Raw genomic sequence first — 26,007 nt, 5'->3', positions numbered from 1 at the left:
ATAAGCTTGTTTTTACACAGAAAGTGAAAATACTGTAACCATCATAACAGACAATAGTTAATATGAAGTAGTCAATCAACGAGAATGAGTTTAGATTTAGACCATAACATCTATGCAATCTAAAAAGGCATTATTTTACATTGCTAAATTGTCTTAACACAAGACACCTGTTTGTAAAAGTATATGGTAGTAAAAATATGTAAATAAGAGCTGTAAGGTAGAGTTAAAGAGAAACAAAGCAAACTTTATGTATATTAGTATTTCATGGAATTAAAAACTAAGGAAGCCAACCAACAGGTCTCTAAAATAAAAACACCTAAATAAGCTCTAATCAACTACTTTTAATTCAGTCTTATGTTGCCCTATCTGAATAATACAAGCTCTCTCTGCCATTTATTTCTGGTCAGACAGCAGATAAATGTTAAATATGAATGACTTATCCAATATTCATATATGTATGCAATTAACATCCCATGCAGCTTTTAGATTCAACTCAACAAAAAGAGATCTCAAACAGCTTTTTATTACATTTTTCAATCAATAACAGTACAATTTAGTACAGTATCTATCTTGCATCCAGCTCACCGTGTAACACCAACAGACTGAAATGAAATACAAAAAGTGAAAAGGTACATAAGGGTGCAGAGCTCTATAATATTAATGGAAAGAGAAAAGGGAATCCATCTCAGTTGAATTGCATTTTCACTTGTGGCCACACACGAATACATCACATTTATTGTACATCATCGCAGAAAAAAAGAAAAGTGAAAATATGTCACAACTTTAACAAAAGTGCTTCTGTATACAGTGAAATGTTGTCATTCAGATGCTCTGATTTTCAATTTAAGACCAAGAAAAAAAAATGTACAAAAGTTTTTAGTATGGACAGTATGTGAGGACGTTTTTGTTCCATTGAGTGTGAAGATTTGAAGGAGAGAAAAAGGACTTGTCAAGGATAGAATTCTCACAATGATTGTTATAATTATTACAAAAATTGGCATCAATAGAACTGGTAAGCATAATTTACACTAAGTATGCAGTCAATATTAAGTCTTTCTCCATTCTTGCTCACTCTGGTGCATAGCGTTACCAGTATTAGTACATGATGTATGCAGAATTTGAGCCAAAAAAAATTGGCTGCTATTAAGTTCAATCAATAGGTTACTCTCCTTTTCAGAAACAAAAAAAAAAAAATCTAGGATTTTGCACCATTGAAAGCAAGTCTACAGCATGCACATCTAAATTAACTAATGGCAGACAAAATTAAATGTCTTAACTTAAAACATCAGACCATTATTTTCAGACATTGATTTGTACATTTCATTCACAGAGTTGCAACTGCAGTCCCAAGCAAAGGAAGTGTCTATTTAGTCAGGTGAGGTGTTTTACTCAAAGTGGATACTAAACACAATCCCCCATCCATATAATAAAATCCAGCCATGCCCCATTTATCTCAGCACCTACCCTGCTACCCCACCCCTTCCCACCCAAAGTCAAAGGCATGTACAAGAATTAAGGGGGTTAACTGGATAAGTTACTCGTAATAACTCCTTTTGTACTGGAATGAGCATTCATAACTTATAGCATGTGCTTGGTTAGTTAACATAGTAATTAGTTGAGAGGCAAAGCTTCTTCATGTGCAAAAGGCTGTGATGAAACAAAAACAGCTAGTATATAAATACATCATGGACATTTTGAAAGCTGCTCGTGTAATATGATCCAAGCTTTTACTTGCATTAACTTGCTGCATGTTTTTCTCTCTTCTGTCTTATATGATTTAACTGGATTAGAAAGACAAGCTGTAATTCAAAACATATCTAAAACCACTAAAGAAATATGACAAAAAGAAAAAGCCATCGAGAATAACAAACCATCGGAATAGAATTCTTTAAAAAAAAAAAAAAAGAAAAAGAAAAAAAAAAGTTAAATAATTTGTACAATTACACTCCAACATTTGCTTTCAAGACGCACACATTTGCATGGGATGATAGTGTTGTTTTCTCTTTCAAGGTAACATAAAATGGTCCAAGAAGGAATGCACAAGTTTCTGATTTGATACCACAGGAGATCCTTTCTTAACTAGGTGATAAACAATTGTGCTCTTCTTTGTGTAGGAAAGGCATTGGGTTCCCTTCGTTTTTGTGGTGTCCAAGTCAGTTTAAACAGTGTTGAAGAAGATGCTGTGAACATTCTGAAGTTGTAATGGTCTTCCAGTCAACTTTGGAGTTAAAAGAACATCTGGGAAACAAAGACAAATTAAATTTAGAATTGGACTTATCTGCTTTGATGAGCCAATTTACCCTTATGCTATTTTAAGATCTAAGCTGGAAGAAAAAGCTCCTGAATAACAGAGTGACACAAGAATGTATGTTTAACCAGCTGCAGATGAAGCTTTTTGCCTTTTGGGGTGTTTCTCAATGACATCAATGTTTTTCTAAAAAATTTATTTTTGGTGTAATGAAAAATGTAAAACATGAAAGACATATTCAGACATTGAGGGCCCTATTTAAACAATCTGTGCAACATGGTGCAAGTGTATTCAGGGCGTGTCAAATTTCTTCTTTTTATATTTATATTTTTATAGACTTAAATGTTGCACTTACTGGAGAGCACTTTGAATTTCGTTGTACATGTGACAATGACAAATAAAGACCTATTCTATTCTATTCTAAAAATCCATTTTTTGCTAGTAAAACAGCAAAAAGTAAAAGCAAAGTAAGGCACAAGAGCCATCATGTGTTTGATGTGTTCTGGGTGATTTTATTCCCTTTAAAAGCCTGGTGGTGCCTGCAACTTGGGTTTGTTTCTCCATAGAACATGTCTTACATGAGAAGACATTGAGCTTTAAAAAAAATGCTGGTGCAGCAGCAGCAGTTGTCCTGGTGTTTATCTAGAGTTTGCGGAAAAGGCAAGAATGTTTTGTAGGCCATGTCAAAAGAGAATGCCGTGGTCAAGTCAAGCTAACAGCTATCTCAAATATGCAGCCCAGCAAAAGACTAAAGAAGAGTAGGTATTTAACTGAACCAACAGTGCTCTTAAACCTGCAAGGGGACAAAAGTAGCGTGCATATTAGCATCCACAAGCCGAGCTAAAGATAAGGCTTCAACAAACATACAACTACAGAACTTTACTAGGAATAGAATAGCATTATATAGAAATATAAGACAACTTAAATAATGAATAATAGTTAAATAAAAAAGAAACCTTCAGGCTTTAATTCCAGATCTTCAGAAAACTGTCCCAGGATCCCGTTGCAACTGCCATGCCATCATCAGTAACTCCCAGGCAGCTAACGCGGTTGTCATGTCCAGCCAACACACCTAGACGAGCACAATTGTAATTAAGTCCACAAGACTAAAAATAGGACAGCAAACAAGGTATTTTTATCACTTTATTTAATCATTGACCCGAGAGCATATTTTTGTAACATCATGTTAGAAAACAGGGCTGCTGTTTGAGGTTGGGTCTAGCTACTTACCAGCACGGTCAGCTTTTAGTGTGTCCCACACGTTACAGTTGAAGTCATCATATCCGGCCAGAAGGAGACGGCCACTCTTTGAGAATGCAACAGAGGTGATGCCACATATGATATTATCATGAGAGTAGATCATTAATTCCTGATCAGCACGCAGATCAAACAGCCTGCAGGTGGCGTCATCGGAGCCCGTGGCGAAGGCGTTGCCATTAGGGAAGAACTACAAACCACAGGAGAGAAATCATTAATGCACAATCCCACAATTGCATAATACATTAAATAACTATTTCTTTGATGAACTTACACAGATGGCATTGATGTCAGACTCGTGGCCAGTAAATGTCTGTCTGCACATGCCCTCTCTAACGTCCCAGAGTTTAGCAGAGGCATCGCAAGCACCAGAGACAAATAACCGCGAGTCAGGGGCCAGAGACAGGCTCATCACGTCGCCTGTGTGTCCAGCAAATGTGGTTGTCTGCTGGCCAGTCTCAATGTCCCAAAGTGCACTAGAAAATAAGATGCAAGATTGAAGATACACAAATTTTTTGCACAAATATGCTGACTTGACAACATTGTAGAGCAACTCAATGTGGGCAATCCTTCTGCTTACCAAGTGGTATCTCCAGAGCTTGTAACAATCTGGTTGTCATCAAGAAAGCGACAACAGGACAGGTATCCTGATATAAAAAAAGAATCAACAGAGGAGTTAGTAATATGCAATTTTATACGAGTTAAAACTAGCAGTAGAAATAGATCGTAGTAGATAATCTACCTGTATGTCCTGCGAGCTCACGGCTCACGCGTACATTCCCCTCGCGTGTTTTCAGGTTGTAAATGGAGCAGATGTTGTCTAAGCCACCACAGGCCACATAATTTCCTGAAGGTGCATACGCGCAAGTCATGACCCAGGAAGATCGAAGTGGGATGGCATGAACCTGCAACAAAAAGTGACACAAAAAAGTCAGTTTTACACAAGTCAGTACTTTTACACCAGCTAGTTTTACTTAATTTAAAAAAGTCGTTTTCATATTTTTAAAGAGCAACTTTTTTTTTTTTTTTTAAATGTCACAAATGATAATTAAAGATGGCTTTTAACACCCTACTTAGCACTGTGGAAATACCAGGATGTTATTATAATCTGGTTATGTATAATATCTATTACCAGCAGTGGTGGAAAGTAACTAAGTACTTTTACTCAAGTACTGTACTTAAGTACAATTTTGAGGTACTTGTACTTTACTTGAGTATTTCCACTTTATGTCACTTTATACTTCTACTTCACTACATTTTGAGGCAAATATTGTACTTTTTACTCCACTACATTTAGCTGACAGCTTTAGTTACTTCACAGGTTGAGCTTTAACATAAAAAAACACTAAATTTAGGTGATTAGACAATTTTTAAAATAAACCTTATAACAGAATATTAAGTAGTCAATATGAGACCTACCTTGAGAAAATTAAAATGCTGTATACATAAATGCATCATTAATAATAATCTAATATAATATTTGGAATATATAAAATAATCTGAGCGGCTCCATTCTGCATAACGAGTACTTTTACTTTGATACTTTAAGTACATTTTGATGCTGATACTTTTGTACTTTCACTTAAGTACATTTTGAATGCAGGACTTTTACTTGTAGTGGAGTCATTTCACAGTGTGGTATTAGTACTTTTACTTAAGTAAGAGATCTGAATACTTTTTCCACCTCTGATTACCAGTGGGTACTAGTCTGATACATACATTTCAAGGACTGACTAATTCTCAGGCTAGACTTGTTATTTTGATCGACTGCTCCTGTGCAGTCAGCCCAAAATCAGAGTAAACATCCAGGCCAGGTCACCAAGTCAGACAAACACCCACGGCTCGAGTAACAAGAGCGAGTGGAACGAGTACAGAAAGCACCATTTATGCATTAAACAGCATCCTGTATAATCCTGGCCATATTAATTTCCATTTTGATGGAAACATGATAGTACATATCAATCAATATGCTGCTACTTAATGGCACTCACAGACAGCATAATGTCACAGCTTAAATGTACAAAGGCTGTAACTAGCAGCGTTCTATCTGTGAGGCCCTCTATGCATTAAGGTATCTCATATACAATTGTGACCTCAATCTGGATGACAATCTTCTCAGAGATACATTGGAAGGATGACCCTTTAATCTTTTAATTCCCGCTTGGATTTATTGCTCGGCGCTCAATGTCAATGTTTTTTCAGTGTCACAACAAAAGCTTCTTCAATACGATATAATTTAACAGCATATTTTAAGTCTTCAGTCTGTGGTAGAGAGGACCAAACAGCCTATTAGGTACACAAACTGCGCAACACTTCCTCCCATCCCACTAACTGCACACCAGACACACCAGCCCCAAGGCAAAGGCCACAAATGCCTCTCTCTCAGCTGATCTGCAACCCTTTTGAATTTATTCCAAATGAATGCAGCATAGGCAGAGTTAGTTTTCCTTCTTCTGTTTGTAGTAGAACATTATGAGCTCCCCCAAAATCAGTGCATGCTGCAGAATATAGTGACAAAGATACAGACATTCATCCAAAGCACCAGCAACCAGCCCATATCATTCATCTGCATCTGGTTTTCCTTTAAGTGCCTCAAGTTTTAAGAACGTAGCAGCTGGTACTATATTTGCATGTAGATTTCAACAATGGCCAGGCTTCAGCTGAGTCTATGCTTCTGTTATTACTCTGCTTTGCATTTAAATGACACAGAATGTATGGATTAATTAATACCTGTCGAAAAAAACAAAACATGACTTGCCTTATTTGTGGTATAGCTGTCCCAAATAATGAGTTTGCCATCTTGAGAGGCGCTGACCAGGAGCCTATAAAAATGAGAACAGTAATATTAACAATAACACAACAACAGTCAGTCATCACACAAAATCTATTTTTACCCTGAATCATAAGCCAAAAACTGAGGAAAAGAGACTGCGGGAAAAAGATGTCTGCCACACTGCTGAGAAACATAATGTCATAGTTCGGTATTAACTGCATCAGTGTGAAAACAGTTACAGGGAGGCATTGTTTAAAGGAAGCAGGAACAGAACCCAACACCACAAACAAAATCTCCTTTTACGCCACAAACTAGAAATTCTGGTCGTTACTTTACCTGGAATCTGTTCCCCAATGCATGGCATAGATTTTAGCCAAATGACCCCGCAGCGTTCGTCTTGTACGCATCTGGATTCGACCAACGGGGTCAATATTAGCTGTGATCTGCAAGACATTAAGTACTTTGGTTAATTTCTGACCAAAATACTTTTCCAACCAAGAATAGGATAATAAGGCTAAATGTTACCTGTGATAGTGTGGCATCTGCGCATGCTTTCCTGGCATCCTGAGAAGAAGAAAAAGTCAAATCTTGAGTGCAGGCTTTCTCACATCTTTCTCTGTTGTACAGGCTTAACTCCTATGCTATGGCATATTTTAAAAAAGTGTTTTTTTACTCACTCTGATCTGATTTTTGAGCTGCTCTGCCTCTTGGCGTAACTGGTCCAGTTCACTCATTTTATTCTTCTTTTTCAATTACCTTACTCCTGCTACCGGGGCACTTGTTGATCTGAAAAAGAAGAAAGACGTGCAAATTAATCTTGCATGAATCTTCGCCCTGTTAAATTCAAGGTCATATTTTCAACTGCAAAATAAGTGGGCCTGACCAAACCGAATCTCTAAAAAGCAAAAGGTAATGGTTGACGAGAATTTCCCAGCAGCTCATGTCACTTTCAGCGACTTTCAATCAACTAAATGGTTTTCCTGCAGTAACGTACAGGTAGCGGTTCAACCTTTCTTTCAATGTCGATAACATAATCCTGACACACAATTTAGATTGCCAGACAAATCCTGTTAAGACGTGACTTTCCAATGATCCGAAAAGCAGTCATTATCCTGTTGACCTCAATCCTTGGGGTACTCAGAATTTTAACCAAGTGATCAATAAGCCACTTATAATAATACAGAGCCTCTAGGAGCCCTTAAAGTTCATCTAATAAAATAAATGATAAAGGCCTGCGTCATGATACAAATACAATAATGGTATCTTGAACAACATCAAGTCTTGCATATCAAGGCAAAGTAATCCATTATTTCAAGTAATTTCATGACAATAATTTGATGGAAGCCAGACAGATGATAGTAAATCCCTCGGCCATCATGATCTATTGCATACAAGACACACACTTTATTTACATAGACTGTGATACCAGAATAAAAACTCATCCAGTATTCTAATTTTAGTGACATTACAGATGGGCATTTTATGTCTGTCAATTTCTGCAGCATAGTGTGACACATATGGCGATCCATCTGTTTGATGACACATGCACCGTCCACGTCTACTTCTTTAAAGCAATAAAAAGCACAGATTCTTCAAGGGAAGCACAATGCAACAACATGACTGCAAGAAGTTGTGAATGGCTTACTGAATATTCACCATCTTATTTTGTTTAAGGTCAATAGTTGAATTATTACTTTGTGAAATTGTCAGTTTGTCTACCAGCTCCAGATGTCCTGGAAAATTGATAACTTTGTACTCAAGGAAGAAAAAAAACAACTAATTATACTCTTAATGTTCATTTTTATTATAGGTTGATGTGTAAAACTGTACAGACTGTTTTTGGTTCTAGATCAGACAATGTAATTTATGATTACACCAAGAAAACTTGCTAACATACAATATTTTAGTATGCACATGCAATTTTGACCAAATTCATCATCAAGTACAATTTTCTACAGTTTAAGTAAGACTGATAAGTTTAAGGTTGTTTTTTTGTTTTTTTTAATTAAACATTTGCACAGTGCTGGCACAGAAAAGTAATTGAATGCAGAGTAGCACAGCTGTAATAATGTTAATGTTTTAGCTCTGCTATGGTCAATACTACTGAATATATAATAACTGGAGATTGTATTGTTTTAAACATGTGGTATTGGAAAAAGTATCAAAATATCAATAATCGACAAAGTTAGTTTAAAAAAATGGAAATTTTTGACATGACACTGGGAGATAACAGCGTAGAAACCACATTCATGGCGACTCATTATTTGTAAAACCTACAGTCTGTTCCAGCTGTCTTCTATATGACATATTATTGCCCCCTTGTATCTAGAAAAACAAACAATATAACAGATGTTTGCATGACGCGTGTAGCAGCTCAACGTGAATATTAAAAAAAGGTATTTAGCACACCTAATAAACTGACTAAACTAAAAAAAAGTAATTTAGACCTATTGCGGACTACAAACAGCAATGCACCATTCAGTTGGACTTCCCTCCCTAGTTAGCTTACCTGCTGTATTTCTGTCAGTAGCCTGTCACTGGAGGTGTTGGGACAAGACTGGAACTCTTCTCTACCTGTCTGTTATCCTGTAGGGCCACTGATTGGTTGACCTTTTTAACACAGGTTATCCTCTTACGTTAATTATTCTATAAATACGCGCCATGGAATGTAATTATTACGCAGTATCATTGAATCACAGCAGAAAGCCAGTCTCACCTTGAATATTGATATTTAAAAACATCATAAACCTTTCCTATTAATATTTTCCCCCTGTAAAAAGCATTCTAGTTGAATCAGTTTAACCGGTTTTAATTTTTAAATAACCAAGTTTACCCATGCCTACAAAAGGTTTATGTTAAATATCTTGTGCTTTCTGTCTCTAGAGTAAAATAGAAGTATGTATGTAGTAACAAAGGTTTCTGTCACTAAAAATTGGTGAAGTCCTTGGATAGTTGCTGATTAACTTTAAGTGATATATTAATTTCACAATTTGTTTTCAATCAAATAACTGCAAAATGCAATTAGTTTTCAGTCTCGACTGTTAACACCATAAAATGGCTAATGTAAATCCTAAAGTGGGATAACTTGAAGTGACCTCTGTGGATGCTATGCTTACAGTTAAGGAGTTCCTCTCCCTCCTCACTTCTCCTTTCCAAGCGCCTGATCAGGGTCAGCTGACTGCATGATAAACAATGAGCAGTGGCAAACAGCCTGGAGTTGTAGCTCACTAGCTGTTCTCAGGTCCCTTAAGGGCAGTCTGTGCCTGCTACTTTCAAGAAGGGTGTCTCCTTCATTTCCAATTAAAATGTATTTAAAATGTGTCTCTCTGCAGGAGTTTATATCTGCTCTCAAAAGACAGGTTATCTGTCTTGTTAAAGGATGATAATGCAATGTTTCACAGGTCTAAAGCTGGATCATAGAAAAAGCCATAACCAGCAATATCACTGAGCAACTACATAATCCTAAAAGCTAAAATCCTCCGTCAATGAGTCTCTAATCCTATCCATGTCCACTAACATAAACAGCTGGCGGAGCCAGACCGGGCATTAGAAATATGTTTTCCCAATCATAAAAGGATGAGTTTAATCTTAATTCTTTACACACAACATGCTTATAGAAAGTGCCTGGATTTTAACACGTCCAGTGAAATTTATAAACCTAATACTGTCCCTCTCTTACAGCTGTCCAGCTACTGTACAATAACTACCAATGTTGCTTTAATAAACTAGGGTGAATTTCAAGAACACCAGGTACATATTAAATTACTTTGTAGACTAAATCAACAACTGGCACACTTAAAGGTAATGAAAAGATAATGTATTGAACTACTACATGGCAAATAGATATAAGATATTTGAGCAATATAATTAACAAAGCTAACATGCATATTTTCTCAATTAAGTCTGTGCACATGTTTACCAAACACTGAATGTGGTGTACTGATAGATGACTTCGTCACTGTGTGCAGTACTGTGATTTGCCTACAACAGTAGACTAGTTTGCATTGTATTTGAATGGCTGCAGGATAGCTGTTTGAGTCGGTTTGTTACTCTAATAGGTTAGGAGAGCTGGGCTACTGAGGTTATACACATATTTCAGGAGAAAATCAGTTGCAATTCAGCACCATAATGTGGCAAAATACTGAGGATTAGTCTGTTAGTGTCTGACTACGTCTAATCGAATTTCTACATTTACTGAATGCTGCACAGTGTAATGATAATATGACTTGCACTGATGGAAATCTGAGAAGATGCAGCTAAACGCCATCTTGCAGACTGCTGTCCGCTACTAGCTTGCTAGCAGGCTTGACAGTGTAGGCCTGCAGGCAGGGCAGAGCTAGTGCTGGCAAAGCAATGCACTGTCACTTTATTTGTAGCAATTTCGCTTATGATTTAACGATTTCCGGTACACAAGCAAAGTCGATATAACGTAAGCTGGGTTTCATGACAGACAAATCTAATAGATCGCAGCATCTAATGCAAAAAAACCCGTAACCACAGCCACTCAGGGGGAGACTCAGCTGCTCTTCCGCAATTACATGGAGTGCTATGTAGTTAGCTTTTAAGCCAACGTAGTGGGCAAACCTAGAAACTCGGTGGTTGCTTGGCCTCCAGAAATCCACTTACTTACATACTGACAATCTCGTTAAAGCCGACAGTGCACAGTTGATTTGATTAGTATATTTATGTGGTTCTCTAATCCTAAAGTGGAGCTGAGCTTGTGAAAACTGCAAGGTCGGGCGGCGATGGCCTGTTTGACTCCAGTAAGCAACAAATGCAATAACAGATGCGGGTGATTTTTCATAAAGTAGATGACCATTTATCACCCATGGCTGCACTAACTACTCATCAACTACCTGGTGATGAATAACTAACGCTACTAACCCAAGTTAAAGGCGTTGCACCGGGGCGGCCGTGTCGTTGCAGGAAGGCAGCAACTTATTACTTCGGCTTGTAAAAAAAAAAAAAAAAAAGAAAAAAAGAAAAAGAAAAAATGGGTGTTAACGCCACTACAATAACTCATAAATACAATAACTCATGTTACTAACACGCAGCTGATGTACTTATAATGTGCCATTTCCACGTTATTACTGATGCTGGCTGCTCTGCTGTTGCCAATAACCAATATTTGTTGTTAATTTGTTTACGGGACGTTTATTGTTGCAGCCCAACCCAGTCAGTGTGTCATCATCAGCTCACAGCAACATCTTTAAATCTAACATTTAGAGTACAAAGCAGCCCACTACCAGCTACAAACCTTCAGATAGTGAAGGAGATGAGATTACCACTCCAGCTGTCTCCAATCCCTTTAGACCACCAGCTGCCCACTACTTTAACTACTGTATTTTAGGCCAAGAAGCTCCTCCGCAGGGCCATCAGACACCAAGCCTCCCTGGCCAACACCAACCAGGAGCTCCCTCTCCTTAACACTAACTGTAGTTAATATAACATGGTGGATTAGATGCATAATGCAGTTATGTCCAAGTTAAATTTGTAGCAATATGTTAATCCACCGCAAATACTAACCCACCGCTGCAGACCCTCTTGTAGCAGATCCACTCATGAGAATAAATAGCCAACTTACCGTCAGCTAGCTAAGCGGCTAGGCAGCTAGCTACCGCTCCCCCACCCCCGGACACTCCAATTCCGCCACAATTCACCAGCTAACGGCGTTATTAGCTTGTTACTGTGACATATCAGGTAGCAGTAAGATTGGCGCTTGATTGCATTGCACCTTACCTGGTTCAATTTGTTTTTGCGTTTTGGCATTGACTGGAAAGCAGGACCTCCGATCCACGCATCAACGGGCACCGCAGCGCTAGCTCACTAACTAGCTAGCTAGCTAACCAGCTAGCGGTAGTTAGCTTTCCGAGGAGCAGCAGGCTAGGCAGCTAGCGGAGAGGGGAGGAGGGGGGGTCACACCCACTAGGCTTCAGCTGATAGATGCTGTCCAGGCAGACAAAAGGGCTAATCTTTAAAGTCACTATAGCTCATTTAACCAGACAGCCTAGTGTCTCTGCTCTGCCAGTCTCAACATGTGCCCTTCCCCTAGGAAGACTCTCGTCCGGCCATCGAACGACGAGATGGGCGCGGTAACCCTGCAGTCAGCGCTGGGAAACCCCACGCTGCAGCAGCGGCGGGCACAGAGCCTTTCCATTGGTGTGTTCCAGTGGTGGAAGAAGTATTCACATCTCTTACTTAAGTAAAAGTACTAATACCCAGTGGTGGAAGAAGTATTCAGATCCCTTACTTAAGTAAAAGTACTAATACCCAGTGGTGGAAGAAGTATTCAGATCTCTTACTTAAGTAAAAGTACTAATACCCAGTGGTGGAAGAAGTATTCAGATCTCTTACTTAAGTAAAAGTACTAATACCCAGTGGTGGAAGAAGTATTCAGATCTCTTACTTAAGTAAAAGTACTAATACCCAGTGGTGGAAGAAGTATTCAGATCTCTTACTTAAGTAAAAGTACTAATACCCAGTGGTGGGAGAAGTATTCAGATCTCTTACTTAAGTAAAAGTACTAATACCCAGTGGTGGAAGAAGTATTCAGATCTCTTACTTAAGTAAAAGTACTAATACCCAGTGGTGGAAGAAGTATTCAGATCTCTTACTTAAGTAAAAGTACTAATACCCAGTGGTGGAAGAAGTATTCAGATCTCTTACTTAAGTAAAATCACTAATACCCAGTGGTGGAAGAAGTATTCAGATCTCTTACTTAAGTAAAAGTACTAATACCCAGTGGTGGAAGAAGTATTCAGATCTCTTACTTAAGTAAAATCACTAATACCCAGTGGTGGAAGAAGTATTCAGATCTCTTACTTAAGTAAAAGTACTAATACCCAGTGGTGGAAGAAGTATTCAGATCTCTTACTTAAGTAAAAGTACTAATACCCAGTGGTGGAAGAAGTATTCAGATCTCTTACTTAAGTAAAAGTACTAATACCCAGTGGTGGAAGAAGTATTCAGATCTCTTACTTAAGTAAAATCACTAATACCCAGTGGTGGAAGAAGTATTCAGATCTCTTACTTAAGTAAAAGTACTAATACCCAGTGGTGGAAGAAGTATTCAGATCTCTTACTTAAGTAAAAGTACTAATACCCAGTGGTGGAAGAAGTATTCAGATCTCTTACTTAAGTAAAAGTACTAATACCCAGTGGTGGGAGAAGTATTCAGATCTCTTACTTAAGTAAAAGTACTAATACCCAGTGGTGGAAGAAGTATTCAGATCTCTTACTTCAGTAAAAGTACTAATACCCAGTGGTGGGAGAAGTATTCAGATCTCTTACTTCAGTAAAAGTACTAATACCCAGTGGTGGGAGAAGTATTCAGATCTCTTACTTCAGTAAAAGTACTAATACCCAGTGGTGGAAGAAGTATTCAGATCTCTTACTTAAGTAAAAGTACTAATACCCAGTGGTGGAAGAAGTATTCAGATCTCTTACTTAAGTAAAAGTACTAATACCCAGTGGTGGAAGAAGTATTCAGATCTCTTACTTAAGTAAAAGTACTAATACCCAGTGGTGGAAGAAGTATTCAGATCTCTTACTTAAGTAAAAGTACTAATACCCAGTGGTGGAAGAAGTATTCAGATCTCTTACTTAAGTAAAAGTACTAATACCCAGTGGTGGGAGAAGTATTCAGATCTCTTACTTAAGTAAAAGTACTAATACCCAGTGGTGGAAGAAGTATTCAGATCTCTTACTTAAGTAAAAGTACTAATACCCAGTGGTGGAAGAAGTATTCAGATCTCTTACTTAAGTAAAAGTACTAATACCCAGTGGTGGGAGAAGTATTCACATCTCTTACTTAAGTAAAAGTACTAATACCCAGTGGTGGGAGAAGTATTCACATCTCTTACTTAAGTAAAAGTACTAATACCCAGTGGTGGGAGAAGTATTCAGATCTCTTACTTAAGTAAAAGTACTAATACCCAGTGGTGGAAGAAGTATTCAGATCTCTTACTTAAGTAAAAGTACTAATACCCAGTGGTGGGAGAAGTATTCACATCTCTTACTTAAGTAAAAGTACTAATACCCAGTGGTGGGAGAAGTATTCAGATCTCTTACTTAAGTAAAAGTACTAATACCCAGTGGTGGGAGAAGTATTCAGATCTCTTACTTAAGTAAAAGTACTAATACCCAGTGGTGGAAGAAGTATTCAGATCTCTTACTTAAGTAAAAGTACTAATACCCAGTGGTGGGAGAAGTATTCAGATCTCTTACTTAAGTAAAAGTACTAATACCCAGTGGTGGAAGAAGTATTCAGATCTCTTACTTAAGTAAAAGTACTAATACCCAGTGGTGGAAGAAGTATTCAGATCTCTTACTTAAGTAAAAGTACTAATACCCAGTGGTGGGAGAAGTATTCAGATCTCTTACTTAAGTAAAAGTACTAATACCCAGTGGTGGAAGAAGTATTCAGATCTCTTACTTAAGTAAAAGTACTAATACCCAGTGGTGGAAGAAGTATTCAGATCTCTTACTTAAGTAAAAGTACTAATACCCAGTGGTGGGAGAAGTATTCACATCTCTTACTTAAGTAAAAGTACTAATACCCAGTGGTGGGAGAAGTATTCACATCTCTTACTTAAGTAAAAGTACTAATACCCAGTGGTGGGAGAAGTATTCAGATCTCTTACTTAAGTAAAAGTACTAATACCCAGTGGTGGAAGAAGTATTCAGATCTCTTACTTAAGTAAAAGTACTAATACCCAGTGGTGGAAGAAGTATTCAGATCTCTTACTTAAGTAAAAGTACTAATACCCAGTGGTGGAAGAAGTATTCAGATCTCTTACTTAAGTAAAAGTACTAATACCCAGTGGTGGAAGAAGTATTCAGATCTCTTACTTAAGTAAAAGTACTAATACCCAGTGGTGGAAGAAGTATTCAGATCTCTTACTTCAGTAAAAGTACTAATACCCAGTGGTGGAAGAAGTATTCAGATCTCTTACTTAAGTAAAAGTACTAATACCCAGTGGTGGAAGAAGTATTCAGATCTCTTACTTAAGTAAAAGTACTAATACCCAGTGGTGGAAGAAGTATTCAGATCTCTTACTTAAGTAAAAGTACTAATACCCAGTGGTGGAAGAAGTATTCAGATCTCTTACTTAAGTAAAAGTACTAATACCCAGTGGTGGAAGAAGTATTCAGATCTCTTACTTAAGTAAAAGTACTAATACCCAGTGGTGGAAGAAGTATTCAGATCTCTTACTTAAGTAAAAGTACTAATACCCAGTGGTGGAAGAAGTATTCAGATCTCTTACTTAAGTAAAAGTACTAATACCCAGTGGTGGGAGAAGTATTCACATCTCTTACTTAAGTAAAAGTACTAATACCCAGTGGTGGGAGAAGTATTCAGATCTCTTACTTAAGTAAAAGTACTAATACCCAGTGGTGGGAGAAGTATTCAGATCTCTTACTTAAGTAAAAGTACTAATACCCAGTGGTGGAAGAAGTATTCAGTTATCTTACTTAAGTAAAAGTACTAATACCCAGTGGTGGGAGAAGTATTCAGATCTCTTACTTAAGTAAAAGTACTAATACCCAGTGGTGGAAGAAGTATTCAGTTATCTTACTTAAGTAAAAGTACTAATACCCAGTGGTGGGAGAAGTATTCAGATCCTTTACTTAAGTAAAAGTACTAATACCCAGTGGTGGGAGAAGTATTCAGATCTCTTACTTAAGTAAAAGTACTAATACCCAGTGGTGGAAGAAGTATTCAGATCTCTTACTTAAGTAAAAGTACTAATACCACACTGTAAAATTACTCCACTACAAGTAAAAGTCCTGCATTCAAAACTTACTGAAGTAAAAGAACAAAAGTATCAGCAACAAAATGTCCTTAAAGTATCAAAAGTAAAAGTAATTGTTATGCAGAATGGACCCACTCAGCTCGTTATATACATTTCAAATATATTATTGAATTATTTGTAATGATGCATTTTTGTGAACAACATTTTACTGTTCCAGATAGGGTTCATTTAACTACTTCATATGCTTTTAGGTGGTTTAATTAATAAAAATGCATAATCATTTTGTATTGATCACATTTTTCATCTTAAATCTCAACCTGAAAAGTAACTAAAGCTGTCAGCTAAATGTAGTGGAGTAAAAAGTACAATATTTGCCTAAAAATGTAGTGGAGTAGAAGTAAAAAGTTACATAAAATGGAAATACTCAAGTAAAGCACAAGTACCTTAAAAATGTACTTAAGTACAGTACTTGAGTAAATGTACTTAGTTACATTCCACCACTGGCGTTTTCACTTACAGCTGGAGATTATCAATCACTTTAAACAATGTCTCCTCATTTGGGTTTTATGTGTATTTCATTAGGATGAAAGCCCCAAAAGAACACGGTGTTCATTTGTTTTTTCTCGAGCCAAGTGAAAGGCTGAGTCAGTGAAGTCAGTCGGTCGGGCCCCAACTTGGCTCCTGAAGTAGGAAGTGGTAGCCTATTAATGATTTCAGCAGGGCTTTCTTTAGCTGGCTAATAATAGCAGTGTCAACATGGTAATCTGGCCATAATTAGGAAATATGTCATGTGTTCTCATGTTAATGTGTACAGCGAGGATTTACTATGTTTCCCAGGTACAGATAGATCCAGAAAACAAAAAGAGATGCCAGAGATGTGGACAAACATGGTGAATATAAACCTGCAATGACAGTAAATCCCACTCTATGCAGAGTTTAAACGTATGTAGAATAGGTAGTTGGGTTATTAGACATACACTACTGGTCAAAAGTTTTAGAACACACCAACTTTTCCAGAATTTAATTGAAAATGATGCAGTTTAATGTCTCAGTGTACTCTGAAATTAATGCACATTTGCGACATTTAAAATTCTTTATTGAGCATGATAGTGTTTTGAAAGTAAAAAAAAAAGATTCAAAATCACATTGTATGTTGGACTAAAGGACTAAAAAAAGACACAAAATGACCAAAATAAGACACTAAATGACAAAAAAGACACCTAAAGACACAAAATGACTAAAAAAAGACACAAAATGACAAAAAAAGACACAAAAAGACACAAAATGACTTACAAAGACATGAAAAGAATTCAAAAATGGACAAAACAGCCCAAGACTCCATAGAGTTAAGTTGTTAACCCATTTCTTGTTCCCTGAAAAAAAGCCTACTTGTATAATTCTGAAATGTACATTATTTTCCAGTTTTTGTTAACCTTACCTTTTTTTATTTACCTCTGGCAGTTCACCACTTACCTTTGTACCCTTTCAAGCTGTTCATTTGACTTGAACTGCTTGAATTTCAATAAAAAACTGGAAAAATTGGGGTGTTCTAAAACTTTTGACACATAGCTAGTATACATGTGACAGCACTTGAATTTCAACTTTATAAGCTATATAGTGTATGTGGTGTAAGTCATATCTTTTCAAAGCGAATAATGTTATTTTGGTTACATTGTGTCAGAAACCCGTGATCCAACACCATAGCAGTGGTGGTGTATTTGACAGTGTTATAAGATACTTTTTTAATATATTTTCATAGACTTTTAAATGCCTTGAATGTATTCTGATCTTTACCTTGAGGTGAGAATGGAAGTAGAAGTTTTATCTGTTCAAAGTTCACTGTGTGTAAGGGTTTACAATGTTTCAATAGATAGATCTAGAATACAAAAAATAAACATTTTAGTACCTATTTGACTAGCAATTGGTCCTTTCTTGGTGAAATTCTAGGAAACTGTCACAGTTTAAAAAAGTTTTTCCCTGAAATATCACAAAATGATTATAAAGTATTCGTGTTGGGGAGTAGTGATCTAATTAACCCAGTAGTAGTACATTTTACAGCAGCTTTCTCACTTTATATTTGTATCGTGATTCATGTAGTAGGCTTCTTCTTTTTGGCATGTTTGTGGAGTTGAAGGGAAAGTTCAACCACTCTCTTACCTGTACTTTATGTCTACCTTCTCTCAAATATAATGGAACTACATGGCACTCAGATTGTGGTTCTCAAAGTGCCCAAAATACATTTGAAAACCCAATAACAATGTTTGTTGCTAGAAATCATGACCCGTTTACTCAAGATAACCTCACTTGTAATGAGCAATTTCATGCAGTCCTATCTATATCCTTTTTTTTAATCTTTTTTTTTTAATAGCAGTGCCATCTGCTAATTGAGTTACCTTTTCTGCTGGCAGGTTGCATTTTTGCATTACATTTTGTTATAATATCATACGACATGTAGCCCACATTGTCAATTTCATCACTTTCTTTTGCAAAGTAATTTGAATGACTTTTATTTTTTAAAGTTTAGTTTACCAGATACCAGTTTTACCTGCTTTGCTTTAGTTCAACTTCCTCCAGTGTCATTTCAAAGTAGCTTCAACACTGTAAAGTGTAACACAATAACTTTAGTTTGTTACTAGTTTGCAGTAGACAGACAGTTGGAAGTCATTTAAGTTGTAATTTGTTGTCACAGCTGTAACAAAACCTCAAACAAATATTAGTTAGTTAAACTTAATCTGCGCTGGAAGTCTCATTGAGATCCAGTTTTTCATTGATTACCCTGTTGACGATCATCTAATATGAATGTAAATCCCAATACCTTGATATCAGTTTTCATTTTGGTTTACTAAGCACTGTATAGATAGATAGATAGATAGATAGATAGATAGATAGATAGATAGATAGATAGATAGATAGACAGATAGCTAGATAGATAGATAGATAGATAGATAGATAGATAGATAGATAGATAGATAGATAGATAGATAGATAGATAGAGAGATAGAGAGATAGATAACTTTATTCATCCCCGAAGGGAAATTCGGTTGTCACAGCAGTCCGGTATTCAAGTACAAGAAAATACAATAGAATAAAATACTGAGGTAGCATAAATAAAAACAACAATAGAAAAAAAACACAGAATAGAACAAGGACACTTAAGAAGTTAAAAAAGAACATCAGTTGGTAGGATGGTTGGCAGATGATGGTAATAATTAAACTGGTGATATGATGGCAACAATGCTCTAGTGACTAGACGGTATATTTTAATAATAATAGTACAGTATATAATATATATAATATAATACGTAATAGTAGATAACAAAATATAAATAAAGTAATAATAATAATAATAAATAAATAAATAAATAAATAAGGCCGGTATAATAATAATAGTAGTATATTACAGTATATAGTAATAATAGTAATGGCAGCAACAGTATATATAATAATAATAACAGTAATAATATTAATAGCATAGCAAAGTGTTGTGCGTAGATTTAGTGCACAGATTTAGTGCATCTCAGTAATAATCAAATAAGTATCATACTGTAAGCTGCAGTATGATACAGTGCTTATGATATCCAGAGCCCTTCCCCTTGACTAACAAATGGGAAATTCTTAATGTTCCCATTGCAATGTTGGAAATAACTTCTAGTAGTTAAGTGCCTCCTTATTTGGTCGTCTGCTTTCATGAGAGTCACTGGAGGCTGCACCAACACCTGCTAATGGCTAACAGCATGCTAATTGCTCTTCCCCTAAGTGGACCATGACGTTGAGGTCAGAAAATGGATTAGATTCTACATTTTGTTATGTTGTCTGTCTCTTGTTCTGTCATGGTTACTTTGAGAACGGCACCATATTTTAAGAAATATTCAGCTTTATCAAAGCAGTTATCTTCTAATATTTAATAACAGTATAACTAGTATGCCTTTTAACACTTGTTAGCTATGATAAGTTACCAAATATTCCTCATGGGTGATTATTAAGTCCAACCTTTAAATGCCATAAAAGGCCATGAAGCATGCTAAACTCTAGGGGGAAAGCATTAGAAGTGGAGTAATGAAAAGTCCAAGACCTCCTCTCATTCTACAGTACGAGTTGTCACAGGACTTTTGGACGTTTGGACTACCAGGAAAAATGGTGAGAACCTTATAACAAAGCAACTAACTTTATTTAGTTTTATTACTTTATTTTTTACAGTTTATTTTTAAATGTATACATTGCAATTATCCTGTCTATTTACAACAATTTTTGATTCCATATTCCTCAACATATCAATTACGACACTCATCTCAGTACTTCTTTTTCATTCCTACAGTGAATAAAACAATTGGTAAAAAAGCATTTATGTATAATAAGTAATAATAATAATAATCTTCCTTTAAACATACGATCATTGACGTCTTTTCATAGTTTTAAATATGCCCTGTCTTCTTATTTTGAGTTAAACTGCACATGTTTCAGATAATATTATGTCATATTTATTTATTTATTTAAAAAAAAAATGCAATTTCAATTTACAATAATATTATGTTACTTCTTTCAGTTTTACTAAGCTAATGTTATGGCCAACTTGTGGCCATTGAGAGGTTGTGATTATTCTTGTGTTCATTCTTGTGTTCATTTTTTGTTTGTTATGTTTGTGTTGATGCCTGTTGTCTTTGTTGTTGTATATCTGTAAATTGTTGAGTGTTTTGTTTTGTAATGTACTTTAGGACCCCCTCGAAAATGAGAGGATTCTGATTTTATTTTTTATTCAACTATAATAATCAGAAGATTTTGCTGCAACTTCTTTATTTTCCTCCAGGTCACCAAGTTGACTCAAGAGCAGATCACAGAGTACAGAGGAGTGTTCGAGATGTTCGATGAAGAAGGAAATGGAGACGTGAAGACTCAGGAGCTGGAGAGGCTGATGAGTTTAATGGGGATCAATCCTACAAAGAGGGAGCTCGGCCAGATGGCCAAAGACGTGGACAAAGATGGTGAATATGAACTGGCAATGACCGTAAATCCCACAATATGGAAATGTATTATTCTCTAAAATAGATTGAACTTCCTTGACCTTTATAGGCCACTAAGTTTAAAGGTATAGAGATTAGGTAGTTAACCCTTTATCAGGCGAAGAACTATATTTGGTAGTTAGAGTCAGGTAATATTTCGAGAAAAAAGTTGCAAATTTACTAGATTAAAATGTCAAATCTACAAGAAAAAAAGTAGCAGATTTATGAGATTTAAAGTGGTGAATCTGCGAGAAAAAAGTGGGAAAAAACAACTTTTTTCTCCCAGATTCACCACTTTAAATCTCATAAATCTGCTACTTTTTTCTTGTAGATTTGCCACTTTAATCTCATAAACTTTTTTCTCAAAATATTATTTTCGTATGTTTTATTCTCTAGGGTTGAAATTTGGAATTTGCAAGTATTTCAATGAGTGTCCTATTAAGGGTTAAAGTGGTGAATCTGGGAGAAAAAAGTTGCTTTTTCCCCCACTTTTTTCTCGTAAATCTGCGACTTTTTCCGCACAGATTTGCCACTTTAAATCTCTTAAATCTGCAACTTTTTTTCTTGTAGATTTGCCACTTTAATTTTGTAAATTTGCAACTTTTTTCTCGAAATATTACCTGAAGTTACCAAATATAGTTCTTTGCCCGATAAAGGGTTAATACACATACCGGTTTCAGCACTTCAATTTCCACTTTATTAGCTATATGTGGAATTAAATATTCCACATATACCTAAGTACAACATACTTTTCAAAGCAAATACTGTTATTTTGGTTACATTGTGTCAGAAAGCTGCTGATCCAATTCTACTTTTGAGCCCATAGTGGTGGTGGTGTATTTAACAGTGTTATAAGGTAAAATGTGTTTTTTTCCCCCATACACTTTAAATGCCTTCAAGCAATGCCTAGCATATATTCTGAGCTTTACCTTAAGTAGAGAATGGAAGTATCTGTTTTAATCTGTTTAAAACAGAACTAACTAAGTAATTAAAATGTAAAATTAAGCTCTGTAATGAAAGCCTGCACCATTAACATTGACTAAAGTCTGCCAATAATGTGTAGGAAAGTAGAATAAATGTATGTTTGGCCCTTCTTCTAATAGGGTTAAAATAAATTAATTTGAAGACATATTTGGAATTACTCTTTGCATTGGATTGAATCTGGATTTTAACTGCAAATCTAGATAGATTTAAAGATAAAACAAACCCCTGAAACTTTTTAAGGGAGTAGCATTTTCCAAAATGCATTATTATAAAACAACATTATCTAATACTGCAGCATTCTGTTTCTACTGCAGCTCACCACATTCACCACTAGGTGTCAGTGTTTCACTGTGTGTCGTTTGTGTATAATGGGCTTTAAAAAGACTTAGTGTGGTTGCACACACACACACACACACACACACACACACACACACACACACACGCGCGCACACACACACACACACATTCTTGTTCTTCTACATTTGTGAGGGCCGGCATCGGAATAGTGAATTCCCTTGCAAGGTTATAATAGTTTTGTATTTTTATTATTTATTTATTTACTATTATTTTTATTATTTGTTTTACTTATTTTATTATTTATTTATTTTATTATTTATAATAATAATTATTTATTTATATATTTTTATTTTTCATTAATTTTAGTTTTAATTTTGTTGTGAATTTTTGTTTTCAAATTAATTTAGTTTTAATGAGTTTTTAGAGTGACTTTGCTAGTTTTAGTTTAGTATTTATTTTTTTGAAATGCTTCAGTTTTAGTGTTAGTTGTAGTTTTTTGTAATGGGGTATTTGTTGGGTGGGAGATTAAAAGAGGTCACAGTAAATTTTGCCTTTATTTCCTTTGCCTTATCCATCTTTATTATCTATGAAAAAAGTTGACGAAAACAAAGGACATTTTCACTATAAATTTAGTTAGTTTTAGTCATTTTTGTAACGTCACAATACAGTTTCAGTTAATTACCTTTTTTTTTTTTAAAAGTCTCATTTTTATTTCAGGTAACGAAAATGTTTTTTCATGTTTTCGTTAACTATAACAACCCCTTACCCTAACCCTAACATGAACCTAACTTTAACCTTTAACCCTTAAAACAAAGTCTGAAATCTCAAAAAAGCCTTTAAAGAAGTGAGGACCGGCCAAATGTCCTCACTTTGCAAAAATCCTCACTCTGTTGGTTAAAAACGTGTTCTGGTCCTCACTATGTAGGAAGTACAAGAACACACACACACACACACACACACACACACACACACACACACACACACATACACACACACACACACACACACACACACGTACACACACACACACCTGAAGATATGATCAGAACTGATTGGAGTTGAAACTAACATCCTGCAGGACTTTTCGTGAAAGATTTCTTTAATTAAGATGTTATTGATGTCTGTTCTTTTCCAATTAAAATCTACTCTATACTTTGCAGCCTTATCCAAACATTTAGTTCCCTTATAATAACAAAAAGTTTATTTCCATCGCTGGGAAATTTAATCACACCAAAGCCACTAAAGAACAAAAATCCAATCCAGCAAAGCACTAAAATATTGCACTATGATTTTCTACTAATTTATGGAAGACATCTTTCGAGTTGACTTTTTCTGATATAGGTATTGCGGGGTTTTTTTTTTCTTTTCAAATTCAGTTAAATATTGTAATTTCCCTTCCTGTGTCCTATTTTGCCTTTTCTCATAATGTCTATCTGCTCTGTCTAATATCTAAATATAAAGCTGTCATTTTTATTAATTGTACTTGCACTTGTATGTCAAAGATGATTCATTTCTAGCAGTAAAACATATCTATTTTCTTTTCTTTTTTTAAATCCCAGACTTATACACATTAATGTCTTCATCCAAATACAATAAACCAGCTCAAATGTGTTAGTTCTTATAAAACTGTGAGAAAATAAAAGATGTTTTTAATGCTAATATATCACTAAACAGTTTCGCTTCTAAAAACACCTTGCTTTTTTAATGACAGTTATTTTTTGATTTTTCCATTTTGATCAGTGTTATTTTTTTCAGAGATACAGTATGTTTTTTTCTTTCATTGCATATAAAATCACATGATCCCTGTTTTCCCTTTTTTGTGCAGTATGCATGTATTTACACTACTGGTCAAAAGTTTTAGAACACACCAACTTGATGGTGAAAATGAAAATGATGCAGTTTAATGTCTCAGTGTACTCTGAAATTAATGCACATTTGCAACTTTTAAAATTCTTTATTGAGCATGATAGTGTTTTGAAAGTAAAAAAAAGATTTAAAATCACATTTTATGTTGGACTAAAGGACTTAAAAAAGACACAAAATGACCAAAAAAAGACACAAAATGACAAAAAAGAAAACCAAAAGACACAAAATGACTAAAAAAAGACACAAAACGACCAAAAAAACGACACAAAATGACTTACAAAGACATGAAAATAATTAAAAAATGGACAAAATAGCCCAAGACTCCATAGAGTTAAGTTGTTAACCCATTTCTTGTTCCCTGAAAAAGGCCTACTTGTATAATTCTGAAATGTACATTATTTTCCAGTTTTGGTTAAGCTTACCTTTTTTTATTTACCTCTGGCAGTTCACCACTTACCTTTGTACCCTTTCAAGCTGTTCATTTGACTTGAACTGCTTGAATTTCAATAAAAAACTGGAAAATTGGGGTGTTCTAAAACCTTTGACCGGTAGTGTATGTCTGCACATTTATGTCTCATATATCTTTTTCAGTTACTTCACACAGATAATGAGGTTTTGTTGAAACTCTCCAGGTCGAGGGATATTTAACTGTGACAGCTTCCTGGCTCTGATGGCTCTGTACCTCGAAAGAACCAAGAACCAGGATGCAGAACTCAGAGCTGCTTTTAAAGTATTTGACAAAGACGGCAAAGGATACATTGACTGGAACACACTCAAGTAAGAATAATATAAGGGATAGAAACTTTATTAACCCATAATTAGAGCTATTTAGAAAAAAATCGAACAAATGATCTAATAATAATCTGTGGTTGCTCGGTGCTAATATTATTTTGTAATTTCATTGTTTCCTTCTTGCTCAATATTAATTTCCAGATACGTACTGATGAATGCAGGCGAACCCCTTAATGAGATCGAGGCAGAGCAGATGATGAAGGAGGCAGATAAAGACGGAGATGGAACCATTAATTACGAAGGTTTGAATGTATATTTTAATTAAAGGCCATAACCATTATAAAAACAACAACTTCTATTTAGTTGGACATCCAAATTTAATGTTAAAGGGATGATAGTTCTCACATTTTAAAATCTGTCAGATTCAGTTATAATTATTAAGGTAAAAAAATGTATATTATTATTATTATTATTATTATCATTTATATTCAACAAGAAAAATCCATGATTATCATTTTTAATGTTTGTACGTGTATGTTAATTTAAATTTAATGACCATATTAAAATAACCAAATTTACAGGCGAATTTACACAGTTTTTGCTAATGTTTCAGATTTACTCCAGAATTCTTTAACTACTGTTGTGTATTACTAAAATATATTATTCAGAAAATGTACAAATACACAAATACAATCAATCAATTGAAATCAATGGTAATGATACTTACTGGTGATTTGAACTTCCAGAATTTGTGGCCATGATGACCGGAGACTCGTTCAAAATGAGCTGAAGATCTGCTGGATATTCTGCAGCTCCTGTCAACATTTGTTAACAGTTATAAAACAAGTCAAATATATATATATATATATATACAGTTGAAACCAGAAGTTTACATACACTATATAAAAAGACACATATGCTTTTTTTTCTCACTGTCTGACATGAAATCAGAGAATCACTTTTCCTGTTTTAGGTCCGTTAGGACAACCTGGTCTCACAGAAATCCGTGAAATAGCCACGGATTTCGCTTAACTCAAAATCTGTGGAATAGCCACGGAATCACTCAAATTTCCGTGAAACTGACACGGATTTCGCTAC

At 35.4% G+C, this 26,007-nt stretch overlaps 2 protein-coding genes across 2 annotated transcripts; one reads left to right on the top strand and one right to left on the bottom strand.

Moving 5' to 3' along the window:
* Nucleotides 1-503: 503 nt before the first annotated feature.
* On the bottom strand, nucleotides 504-12,362 carry gnb1b (guanine nucleotide binding protein (G protein), beta polypeptide 1b). The gene is made up of 11 exons (XM_059328801.1): nucleotides 12,018-12,362; nucleotides 6,956-7,064; nucleotides 6,804-6,842; nucleotides 6,615-6,721; nucleotides 6,264-6,327; nucleotides 4,248-4,410; nucleotides 4,086-4,152; nucleotides 3,780-3,981; nucleotides 3,479-3,695; nucleotides 3,205-3,320; nucleotides 504-2,238 (listed from the first exon to the last, which is right to left on the bottom strand). The coding sequence occupies exons 2-10, from the start codon at nucleotides 7,010-7,012 to the stop codon at nucleotides 3,214-3,216; spliced, it is 1,023 nt and encodes a 340-aa protein (XP_059184784.1). The 5' UTR covers nucleotides 7,013-7,064; nucleotides 12,018-12,362; the 3' UTR covers nucleotides 504-2,238; nucleotides 3,205-3,213.
* Nucleotides 12,254-25,759, top strand: LOC131968071 (calglandulin-like). Its single transcript, XM_059328810.1, has 5 exons — nucleotides 12,254-12,418; nucleotides 20,838-21,012; nucleotides 24,810-24,954; nucleotides 25,111-25,211; nucleotides 25,656-25,759. The coding sequence occupies exons 1-5, from the start codon at nucleotides 12,314-12,316 to the stop codon at nucleotides 25,697-25,699; spliced, it is 570 nt and encodes a 189-aa protein (XP_059184793.1). The 5' UTR covers nucleotides 12,254-12,313; the 3' UTR covers nucleotides 25,700-25,759.
* Nucleotides 25,760-26,007: the final 248 nt, after the last annotated feature.

Source organism: Centropristis striata, chromosome 3 (assembly GCF_030273125.1).
Source record: "Centropristis striata isolate RG_2023a ecotype Rhode Island chromosome 3, C.striata_1.0, whole genome shotgun sequence".
Taxonomy (NCBI): domain Eukaryota; kingdom Metazoa; phylum Chordata; class Actinopteri; order Perciformes; family Serranidae; genus Centropristis; species Centropristis striata.
The sequence above is the reverse complement of the archived record's forward strand: the minus strand, read 5'-3'. Positions and strand labels throughout refer to the sequence as shown.